General features: G+C 40.5%; 1 protein-coding gene across 4 annotated transcripts in view; it reads right to left on the bottom strand.

The window, feature by feature from the left end:
• Window positions 1–12,340, bottom strand: part of LOC124721177 (filamin-A) — a 537,279-nt gene that overhangs the window by 267,946 nt on the left and 256,993 nt on the right. For all 4 annotated transcript variants that reach the window (XM_047246011.1, XM_047246013.1, XM_047246012.1 and 1 more), the window contains 2 exons: window positions 8,074–8,212; window positions 7,269–7,509 (listed from right to left, as the gene is read on the bottom strand). In XM_047246011.1, the coding sequence (XP_047101967.1) occupies window positions 7,269–7,509; window positions 8,074–8,212 (380 nt within the window). The remainder of the gene's footprint in view (window positions 1–7,268; window positions 7,510–8,073; window positions 8,213–12,340) is intronic.

The raw sequence follows: 12,340 nt of genomic DNA, 5'->3' as shown, positions 1-12,340 counted from the left end.
ACACAAGATCCTTGTCCATCCCTACTCCTCCCCTGCTCCCAACCCCTTGCCCCATGACTCATATACCTTTGAAAAACCTAAATGAAAGACCTGTTCCATACACCACCACTTACTCCAGTCCGATCACAGGCATTTCCTATCCCATCAAAGACAGGTCTACCTGTAAAAGCAGTCATGTGCTTTACAAACTAGGCTGCAACCACTGTGTTTCTTACTACATGGGCATGACCACCAACAAGCTGTCTGTCCTCACAAATGCTCACTGACACTGTGGCCAAGAGACAGCTGGACGACCAGCTGCTGAATATGCTACCCAACACAATGTGCTGAACCTCAGTGACTGCTTCACAGTCTAAGTCATCTTTATCCTTCCTACCAACAGCAGCTTTCCTCAGTTATCAGTTATGCAGCCGAGAACCCTCACTGCAATATTTCCTATGTTCTCATACCAACATCAGCATCCACTGCAAGTACTACAACAGTTACGGAGGAGGTGAGAAAACTTTGATTTCACGGTCGAGCAGCTGCTCATAAGCCACACATCAAACCAGTAAATGCCAAACGACACCTCGCTTCATGTGAGGAGCAATAAACATTGGACGACTGAATAGTGGAAAAACGTTATGTGGAGTGAAGAATCACGGTACACAATGTGGCAATCTGATGGCAGGGTATGGGTGTGGCGAATGCCCAGTGGACGTCATCTGCCAGAGTGTGTAGTGCCAACAGTAAAATTTGGAGGCGATGGTGCTATGATTTTATTTTATTTACACATCAAGTTCCATAAGACCAAATTGAGGAGCAAATCTCCAAGGTCATGGAACGTGTCAGTACATGAAATTACAACATAACAGTAACAGCAGATAAAAAGAGTGACCCAAAATATAATACCATACGGCATACACAAATGAAAATAAGCAAAGTAGACTAATTTTCATGTCAAATGACCACTCACTCCAGATACTGTTCGAATAGTAAAAATGGCATCATTAAGTCTTTAAACAATATCCTGAATGTGAGCTTTCCATGACAGCTTACTATCTATCTGAACAACCTAGAAATTTGAACTGTTCAGTTTCAGTAATATATGGCCATTCTGTGAAATTAAGACGTCTGGTTTTGTTGAATTGTGTGTTAGAAACTGTAAAAACTGAGTCTTATTGTGATTTAGCATTAGTTTATTTTCTACAAGCCACGAACTTAGGCCATGTACTGCACTATTTGAAACCGAGCCAATGTTGTATGGAATATCCTTTACTACCAAGCTAGTAATCAGCAAACAGAAATATTTTAGAGTTACCCGTACTTCTAGAGGGCATATCATTTATATAAATAAGGAACAGGAGTGGCCCCAACACAGATCCCGTGGGCACCCCCCACTTGACCGTACCCCACTCAGATCCCACATCACAGCCATTCTCAACATTGTGAATAATGACCTTTTGCTGTCTGTTGCTAAAGTAAGAGGTGAACCAATTGTGAGCTACTCTCTATATTCCACAACGGTCCACCTTCTGGAGCAATATTTTGTGATCAACACAATCAAACACCTTAGTTAAATCAAAAAATATGCCTAGTGTCCGAAACCTTTTGTTTACCCCATCCATTACCTCACAGACAAAAGAGAATATAGCATTTTCAGTTGTCAAATGACTTCTAAAGCCGAACTGTACATTTGATAGCAAATCTTGTGATCTAAAATTATAATTATCCTATCATACACAGCCTTTTCAATAACTTTAGCAAACACTGATAGCATAGAAATAGGTCTAAAATTATCTTCATTATCCCTTTCTCCATTTTTATAAAGCAGGTTTATTACTGAGTACTTTAATCGCTCAGGAAACTGACCATTGCTAAAAGAAAAATTACAAACATGGCTAAATACAGGACTAACATGTGCAGCACATTCTGCTAGACACTCCATCATAACCATGACAGCCCTTAGTCTTCAGTGATTTAATTATTGACTCGATCTCTCTCTTGTCTGTGTCACTGAGGAGTATTTCAGACATCAATTTCGGAAAGGCATTTGCCAAGAAAGTTTTACGATTTCCTGTAGAAACTAAATTTTTATTTAATTCATCAGTGCTCAGAAAATGGTTGTTAAATACTGTACATATATCTGATTTACTAGTAACAGAAATATTTTTACTGTGGACTGACTTTATATCGTCCACCTAGTGCTGCCGAACAGACACTTCCTTCACAACTGACCATATGGTTTCAATTTTATCCTGTGAATTAGCTATTCAATTTGCATACCACATACTCTTTGCCTTCCTAGTAACATTTTTAAGCACCTTACAATACTGTTTGTAATGGGCTACTGTAGCCTGATTGCGACTACTTTTAGCATTTTGATGTAATTCCCGCTTTGTTCTACATGATATCCTTATCCCACTAGTCAGCCATCCAGGCTGCCTATTACTGCTAGTACCCTGTTTAGAACATTCTAATGGAAAGCAACTCTCTAAGAGCATGAGAAATGTAAAGGTTTACAAAACCCTATTGCTGTTGGATTAACTTTCGTACATGGTTTGTAATTAAATGTGACATTTGTTTGAGTATTAAAGCCTTTTAGTGCTAAAATTTGTGCATCATGATCTGAAAGGCCATTCACCCTTTTACTAACAGAATGCCCATCTAATAATGAAGATGGAATAAAAATATTGTCTATGGCTGTGTTACTGTTTCCCTGCACCCTAGTTGGAAAAAACACAATCCGCATCAGATCATATTAATTTATGAGATCTACCAACATCCTTTTTCTTACACTATCATATACAAAATTTATATTGAAGTCACCACATATAAATAATTTCTGGTACTTCCTACAAAGTGAATCAAGAACCCTCTCTAGCTTGAACAGAAATGCTCGGAAGTCAGAGTTAGGGGACTTATAAACAACAATTAGAAGTTTAGTTTCACTAAATTCAACTGCCTCTGCACAACATTCAAATATCTGTTCAGTGCAGTGCCGTGAAATGTCTGGACTCAAATGGAATACTGTGGGTTTTTTTTTTTTTTTTTTTTTTTTTTTTTCCCGTCCGTACATAGCCACTCCCCCACCCCGCAAGGAACTCCTTGAAAAACAGCCAGCTAATCTGTATTCTGGTAAAGGAAACTTCTGAATTATCAAATTATTTAAGTGGTGCTCTGATATACCAATAATTTCACAGTCAACATCTATATGCTAATTCCTTCTCTACTTGGAAACATTACAGCCTCTGAAAGTGAGCCCTTAGTTACAGGAACTTCCTTTAAGCAAGTATACCTACCAGCTGACTTCAATCTAAAAAAGTTGCAACTCTAACACCAACTACTACAGGAATTTTTCCCCAAGTGATCCCACCACCACCAGTCACTACACTGTCACCTATAAGCTATGCCAGCCTCCCCTTCCCATACCTATTGAGGTGTAGGCCATGCCTAGTGAATACCAATCTAGCGATGGACCCAACTGGCACCACCGAGATGTGACCCATGCCCTCTGCCATCAGCACCTTCCCCAGCCCCACGTTAACCCTCCTAACAGCTGCATTAAGATGAGGTCGTTCATGACGCTGAAACAGTTGCACGAAATGCACATTAGTGCCACCAGTTTGAGTAGCTATCTTTATCAGGTCACCACCTACATCATATTCCTCAACCCTATCAAGACTGTTCTCGGCTCCACCCACTATAACTACCTGATCCTCCTCTGTAAAATTCCTACATAGCTCCCCTATGCTGTCAGTCACTTGAGCCAATCCTGCACTAGACTTCACAACGCTGGTGACCTGGTATTCACTCCCCAACACTTCCTGCAACTGCTGGCCCACACCTCTACCACGCAAACTACTAGCAGCAGAACCACCTCCCTTCTGTTAGACTATGCAGCTGACATAGGCCTCCTAACTGCTGAGGACTGCTGCATGTTCCTACATCTACAGCTACACGAGGCTCCTCTCTAGTCAACTCTGACAGTTGGTCAAATCTATTGCATATACACAAAGTATAACTGTCTGAATACCTCCTCTTCCTAGCTGCCCTCTTGCCAACTGCCAGTTCCCATTCCCCACCACCCTCCTCAACCTATCTAGTTCCTCCTTTGCACATTGTAACTGCACCTGAAGGGCACAGATCTTATGCTCCTGCTCATCTATCAACTTATTTCCACTACAGATTATTCATTCCCAGGAGAAGATCTCACTAGAATGCCCACTGGCTTCCCCACTGCATTCCCCCCAAAGAAAATACTTTGAACAAATCCCACAAACCTACGGCAGAGCCCACACTTCTCACTCATGATAAAATTTTACAGTTACTGAAAAAACTATATTTCTACACTACCAAAGCTCAGTTACACCAGTAGAACTATTTATAGAACTAACAATAGCGGTCTTGAAATTCTCTGTCTACTAAGAAAGCAACTACTTGTATTAATAGTACTACACCACAGCTAATACCAATACCAAAAAAACTTCACAAAATTATTAGCTAAAATCAAAAATTCAAATGGCCACTGGAACACTCAACAAAGTTAAAACATTGAATGAAAATTTTACTGACATATTTCACTAGGAACAATAAGACACGTCAACAGAAAACTAATGCACAAAATTTATCAGACGACTTCAACGCACAGAAACACTAAAAAACAGATCGAGTGAATGTTTCCAAAAGTTTATTAAATCCTTATTTCACCACAAACCGCACAAAACGCCGCTGGAAACCATTAAATTTGATAATTGTATAACAGTGCACAAATAAGTTTGTCGGTACTTAGCTTTATAACCACTACAGCTGCACTGCACCCCACAAAATGTAAACACACTACTGAGTCACGAGGCTCAGACGTGGTCGTGTTTTTCATGGAGGGGGCTTGCACCCCTTGTTTTGCATTGGGCTATCACATCAAAGGCCTACATTGATGTTTTAAGCACCTTCTTGCTTCCCACTGTTGAAAAGCAACTGCATCTTTCAACACAATTGAGCACCTGTTCATAACTCACGGCCTGTGGCGGAGTGGTTACACAACAGTAAGATCCCTGTAATGGACTGGCTTGCACACAGCCCTGACCTGAATCCTATATCCTATAGAACACATTTGGCATGGTTTGGAATGCCGACTTCGTGACAGGCCTCACCGACTGACATCGATACCTTTCTTCAGTGCAGCACTCTGTGAAGAATGCGCTGCCATTCCCCAAGAAACCTTCCAGCACCTGATTGAACGTATGCCTGTTAGAGTAGAAGCTGCCATCAAGGTTAAGGTTGGGCCAACACCAAATTGAATTCCAGCATTACAGATGGAGGGTGCCACAAACTTTTAACTCATTTTCACCCAGGTGTCTGGATACTTTTGATCACATAGTGTATCTAGACATAACGTTGCAAAGTAATATGAAGTGGAATAAGCACATAAGGTCTGTAGTAGGGAAGGAAAATGGTCAACTTTAGTTTATTAGGAGAATTTTGAGAAAATGTAGTTCATCTGTAAAGGAGATCACATATAGGACACAAATGCGACCCATTGTTGAGTACTGTTAGAGTGTTCGGGATCCGCACCAGGTCGGATTAAAGAGAGATGTAGAAGCAGTTCAGAGGCAGGTTGCTAGATTTGTTACTGACAGGCTGAGACAACATGCAAGTCTTATGCAGATACTTCAGGAACTCAAATGGCAATCACTGGAGGGAAAAAATTGTTCTTTTTAAGGAGCACTATTGAGAAAATTTAGGAACTAGCAATTGAGGCTGAATGCAGCCACCAACATACATTTCATGTATGATCTTGAAGATACGATTAGAGAGATTAGGGCTCGTATGGAGGCTTACAGACAGTCATTTTAGTCATTTTTTCACTGTTTGCAAATGGAACAGAAAGGAAATGACTGGTGGTGGTACAGGGTAGCCTCTGCCATGCACCATACAGTGGCTTGCAGAATATGTATATGTACTTTGATCCCACTTTGTCCCTGCATGCTCTCAGAAGCAGTTTTACATCACAACTTCATAAAATGTCAGTTTCAAGCCAGGTCAATCTAGACAAAATTCTCGAGCTTTTGACAGCCATAACTATTACCATCAAAGCTACTGACAGGTAGGATAAGCATGGTGTGCCTTATACAGACAAGATAATAGCATCCAGAACATTCCAGATATGTCTTAGGTCCCCTTTACAACTGGATTGTTTTCGAAAATCGACAACACGTTATCCATTATGATAATGGCTTAGTATATTTCAAAATGAGCAGTTGCTTATCGTTAGCAGTCCACACTGAACGGTATGTTTCCCTAAAAGTGGCTAGGTGACAGTTCACAGGATAGGCAAGGATATACTAATTTCCATAGAATGGTGCTTAGAAAATCACTGTGATATCCAAACCAATCTGCAGACTGAGGACAGTTTTATTTGTTATCTGGGCTGAACTTGCAATTGTTTCACCAGTGTGCTTTACGGGTAAGATGAATTTATTATTTGGGAAGTAATAATTCTGTGGTCAAATTAACTGCTGGGAAGTTTAACTACTCTCCGACATACATAAACAAATATAATTTCATTGCTTCCAAGTACCTAATTTTGACTCTGTTTCTTCTCTAAATTTTGGAGGGTCTCATCTCCCATCTACAACACAGGTGAAGAAATCTGCAGCAATAGACATCAAAGAAGAATTTAAATGTCCCGTTTAGATCCTCCTCCTAAGTCCAAATCACAGAAATACTGATAATATTTCTTAGAATTCTACCATGAATATCAATGCTAAATGTTTCATGTCTGTGCCAATTTGCACACTACAGACAGATGTGGCAAATTAAACAATTGGCTCAGGTGTTACATAGTATAGTGCCCTTACCACTGTGTTCTGCCCCACAACTTTTCTTATGTGCACACCACTAAGTATTGCTACCCTATTCTTCACATGCAAGAAATGTTGCTTGGTGACTAGTCTCTACATTCATGTTATGTTTTGACAAATAATGCTTTCATATCATTGATACAGACATAATCTTGTACACTAGTTTGCACACAATGTAAATATACGTTTCTAATGACCAGGTTGGTAGGTGGATGAACGAAGCAAAGCTTTCCGACTGAAGTACTTACTAGTGCGTAAACTATATGCTAAACAAGTTAACTGCAGACTTTGATTGAATATCAGAAGAATATATTCACAAGCATGCAACAAAATGGAAGAGTAGAATGTACAACCATTCATATAATAAATCTGACTTTTCACATAGCACAAACTGTACAATTTCAAAACACTTTCAGTAGTACTTACCTTTTGTTGAAATATCAAAATATGTAGGTCTATTTATCATGACTCCTTCTGGCTGCAAACCAGGGCCTGATGCTGTCACTTTGGTTGGATCTCCAGCATGACCCTCAACAAGCACATTGTAAGGCGATTTTGGTATTTCTCGTCCCGCAAATTTAACAGAAACTTTATGGTTACCTTCAACTTTTGGAATGTACGAGACACTATAGGTGAGATTACGATCATTGTTGAATCTAATATCAACCTGCAAATTTTGAGAATCAAATTTGTACATCAACTATATCATAAATGAGTGATGAAATGTAAATATTCTCTAGAAACATTAACTATGAGAGCCAGAATAATTTTTAAATACAGTAATTTATAAATGTAGCACAAAATAAGGCTATCACCAGTTAACAGTTAATATCCCTTACAGCTACTAATGTTAGCTACCATAAAAGTAAGTACCAAAGCAAAAATTAAAGACTCAAATTTAAAATTAAAAAAGTCACAGGACCGAGCGAAAAACCTTTAACGTAAGGCGAAAAAAAAAAATCAATGTCACGCGAAAGAAAAGGAATCGCGCAAAAAATTGTCATGAGAATGCGCAAAAAAGTTACAACAATGTGGTAAAAAGAACGAGAAGTGCGCGGGAAAATGTCGAAATAATCGTGTAGAAAAGTCGCGAAGGGGGACAGAAAAAACAGGATACGAGAAAAATAACACACAGGAACAATGAGATACACGTTAACGACAAATTTTATCGGGAGCATTTCTACAGAAAAAAAAACAGATTACATATCATTAGTGGAAAATGTGTACTCACTGGCTCTCTGTTGCCTTTCGGGTCTTCTACCGTAACTTCTACTTTCCCTTTTCCTGCTGAGAAGGTCTCAACAGTGAAATTTGCTGGTGCGCCTACTACTGGTCCCATGGGCTCTATACCAGGCCCATAAGCCCGGACCCTGCGAAACAATTTTTAACATTTTATTTCATTTGTTATGAAATACAATTTTTCAGCAATCCTTATAAACTTAAATACATAAATATTTCTTATAAATGAACATAAGTGAGGTCATATTACAGCTAAATTTTCTTACATATGTGGAGCATAAAGAACTTCGACTTCCATCTTGCATCATCCACGTGCAACTGAACCACCAACGTCCTCAGAAGTATTTTGTACCCACAATTCCTTGAAAGTTTAAAATCTTGTCACAGATGTTAACATCACTGGAGCACTTAGAGGGAAAGATTAAATTAATATCGAATGTGAGCCATTCTGTAACAAAGCTGACTGGCATTTAATACATACCGGTGTCTCTAAATCAGTCCCAATGTGCATTTTCTATAAATCTGACAAGATATGCAACTAAATATGATATGGTATACAACCCAGAGTGTGTCCAGGGTATCAGGTATGACGACGCGGGGGAGGGGGGGGGGGGTGAGACGGAGCACTCAATTTCGCAGCTAGGGGAGGGATGTAGCAATCAAACTAAGATATTTTATAGCATAAAATATCAAAATTACTGAAAATGTGTTTATTGAGCACCATACAAACTAATTCTACCAGTTCATAGCAGGTACCTAATGTAGTTAACAGGGTGAGATATACAGGGTTGTCAGAAACAGTTTGAAAAGCTTTTAAGGGTGTTGTAAGGTTGGTTGTGCTGAGAAATAATTGTTAAGAAAAAAATTAGATACTTTCCACCGTTTCATATTTAATTAACATTGAAGCTAGTCAATCAGTCCGTTGCGCGCCCAAATTCAAGCAGCCCGCCAGACAATTAGTGTCAGTTGCCCCCACAGCTTAAGATGATGGCGCACGAGACAGCTCAGCCAGGCTCTCTACTCAGCCTGTGGCACGGATTCCATCCTTACTTCCGTCCTATGTACAGTTTTTATATCGCCCTCTAGTTTGGTTTTAGTAAACCAAACGAAGCACACGTTTGGCGACACCGTCTCCGGCGGGCCGCTTGAATTTCCACGCGCAACGGCCTGACTGACTAACCTCAGTGCTAACTGACCCGGTAACGGCGCAACGTATGGAAGTTTTTTTTTCCTTAACAATTCTCAGCACAACCTACCCTGCAACACCTTTACAAGTTTTTCACACTGTTTCTGACCACATATTATTTTGCTACCGTGTAGGTACACGACATACTACAAAATACTTTCCATATTCCCATAGTATTTGTCATTGACTATTAAAAATACGCAAAAAAACTCCACAAATCGTAGGTACAACGCTCATGAGTCTGTCTAGAACCCAGAGTCATCTGGAATTATCAGTTATAATGATAAAAGCGGTGAACGGCCAAATAATTTTTAGATATTACGACAAATGGCTCCAACTGATACGTTTGTCTGGTGGGGTATACTAAGGTCGTAACTTTTTCTGGGGGAGGGAGGTCGGAAGGGGGGAGGAGGGGGCAGAGGTACTTCCTTGGTCCTCGCCGAGTTGGCATTCTTTTTTTTTTATTATGGCCTTCGGTATGATCCACTCAACCAGCTCCTGGTACACGACATGCTACAAAACATGGTGACCCATATTTTAGTAAATAAAAGAATCTACCTTTATACACAATGAGTAGTTTCTTAACAGCATAGGCCATCAACATTTCATCTCTCTTGAGGAACCTGTTGTGTGCGAGCAGTGGTAGTACTGAGCCATTTTCGTACTTCACTGCTCAACAAAAGTTCAGAATACTATTGAAAAATGTAGTCTACAATATTACAGGTCTCACTGACCTAGACACTTCATGCATTATCCAGTTAGAGCCCATATACTGGGTGGTGTTTACTACTGGCCTGCATTGTGACCATTTCGCAGCCATGTAAACATACCGCTGCCACAGCGGCACACTGCGAGCAACCCAGTGTTGACAACAAATGGCTCTGAGCACTATGGGACTTAACTGCTGTGGTCATCAGCCCCCTAGAACTTAGAACTACCTAAACCTAACTAACCCAAGGACACCACACACATCCATGCCCGAGGCAGGATTCAAACCTGCGACCGTAGTGGTCGCGCAGCTCCAGACTGTAGCCGCCTAGAACCGCTCGGCCACTCCGGCCGCCAGTGTTGACAACAGCTTCATTCAGTTTGTATTCAGCACTGCAGTAACGTGCCACGTACAGGCATACAACACAGTGATAGAGTCAGGATAGTCGCTTTACTTTCGGCAGGTCGTACACACCGGGATGTTACCAGTCAGTTATGTGACACAGAGTGGTGTGTGTAAGGTCTGCTGAAAGTACTGTTAGATAGAAAATGTGAATAATAGACCTCACAGTGTCCATCCTCATATGGAAAAATCTATGCAGGATCGTTTCCTCCAATGGTCAGCTTGCAGGTGCCAGAAATTTTGGAAATGACTTGACCCAGGCAACAGGGATTCGTATCTCAGACCAAACAGTGCATAGAAGTGGACCACTGCAGAATAGAGTAATGTCATGTTTGCTGACAAGACCAGGATTGGTTTACAACCAGACACTAGACATGTTAGGGTGTGGAAAAGCACTAGACAACACCAGGAACGCCATTATATTCAGGAAGTCCATCCATTTACAGGTGGAAATGTAATATTCTGGGTGGCAACAATGATGGCAAGGTAGACCTCTCTAATTCCCATCTATGGCAATTTGACAGGTGCCCAATACCTCCGAGAAGTCCTACAAATGATTCTAAGGCCCTACAGATGTTAAGTTTTTGACAGTTTCATTCTAGTCGATGAAAATCCAAGACTGCATTGTGCTGTGGCAGTTTCTCGATATCTTCTAAGATGCAACATCAGTTGACTGTATTGGCCAGAACGGTCCCCACAGATAAACTCAATTGAGCATGCATGGGACCTGTTTAAGGTGGCCATTGCACAATGTCCAAATCCACTTGACAATCTTCAAGACCTCACTGAAGCTGCAATTTAGTAGTGAGATCTCATACCCCGAGACAAACTTTATGGTCTCACCCACAGCATGCCTCACCAAGTGGAAGAACTCTCCCATGTACAGGGAGGACATACTACTGAAGACATAATCAGCACCACTGTTTTTGTTTTCAAAATGTACACTTAGGAGTGGGCCTGCTTTGTTTTGTAAAGATTTTTTGTAACTAACCCAAGATTTTTGTAACTAACCAAAATCATTCTTGTTTTCATAAGGAATTATGTTTATTTTGATAATAAGGTACTGTACAAATCTCAGTGGGTGTTCTGTAAGAAGTCATTGTAGTAAACTCTATGATATTCCGAACTTTTTTTGACGTGTGTATTTACTTTTTGCTGCTTAAGTGACCAATATCATTTATTAATAATGTTAATTTAGTAGCTTTTATTTGTTTACATTTCCAGAAACTAAGTGCATATTCACTGTGTCCAGTAAAGTCACAGCTTCTGTTTATTCAGTCTTTAGAGTCTGGTTTATTGCTTTGGTGTATGTACATACGACATTTTGTGAGAGAATTTGCTACTGTTAGAAATTAGCAGTATACAGTTTTCTATAGCACAAGCTGCCTACCAGATGAGCCTCATTCATTGTAGATGGATGTCTCATGCCATAGTTTGTGTAAACCTAATGTGTCAAGTTAGTTGCTCGCATTTCACCTCATAACTCTAGATAAAGGTAGATTTTCACTCCTGCCTCTACCCCCCCCCCCCCCCTCCCCTTCACTGGATGATACAGCTAAAGTCTGCACTGACGGGAAAACCACATGGCTTTATACAGCCACTGCAAAGTGTTCTAGAACACTAAGCATATTAAGGAGGCTGATGGCTAGTGCCCAGGTCTGCAACTACAGTATTTCACAGTGCAAATCATAAAGACTCATTTAGATTGAAGTGAATGTCCAACAGTGAGCAAGAATTCCCTCTGGTGTAACCGCTAGGTGTGCACATAGGCGTGTTTTGCATTTGCAGCTGTTTGCTACTGGTCCACTGTTGGTCGGTTTTTCAGTGAACCATCCGAGTAGGTTCATGTCCTCTCCACTGTGGCACCGGGAGTACCAAAAGCTTTCGTCTGCTTTCATTATCCTTCATGCAGAAAATCTCTACAGACTGTGGGATGTAATCTGTGCACAAGTGCACGCCAGC

Source organism: Schistocerca piceifrons, chromosome X (genome assembly GCF_021461385.2).
Source record: "Schistocerca piceifrons isolate TAMUIC-IGC-003096 chromosome X, iqSchPice1.1, whole genome shotgun sequence".
Taxonomy (NCBI): Eukaryota; Metazoa; Arthropoda; class Insecta; order Orthoptera; family Acrididae; genus Schistocerca; species Schistocerca piceifrons.
This window is presented reverse-complemented; position numbering and strand designations above follow the sequence as displayed.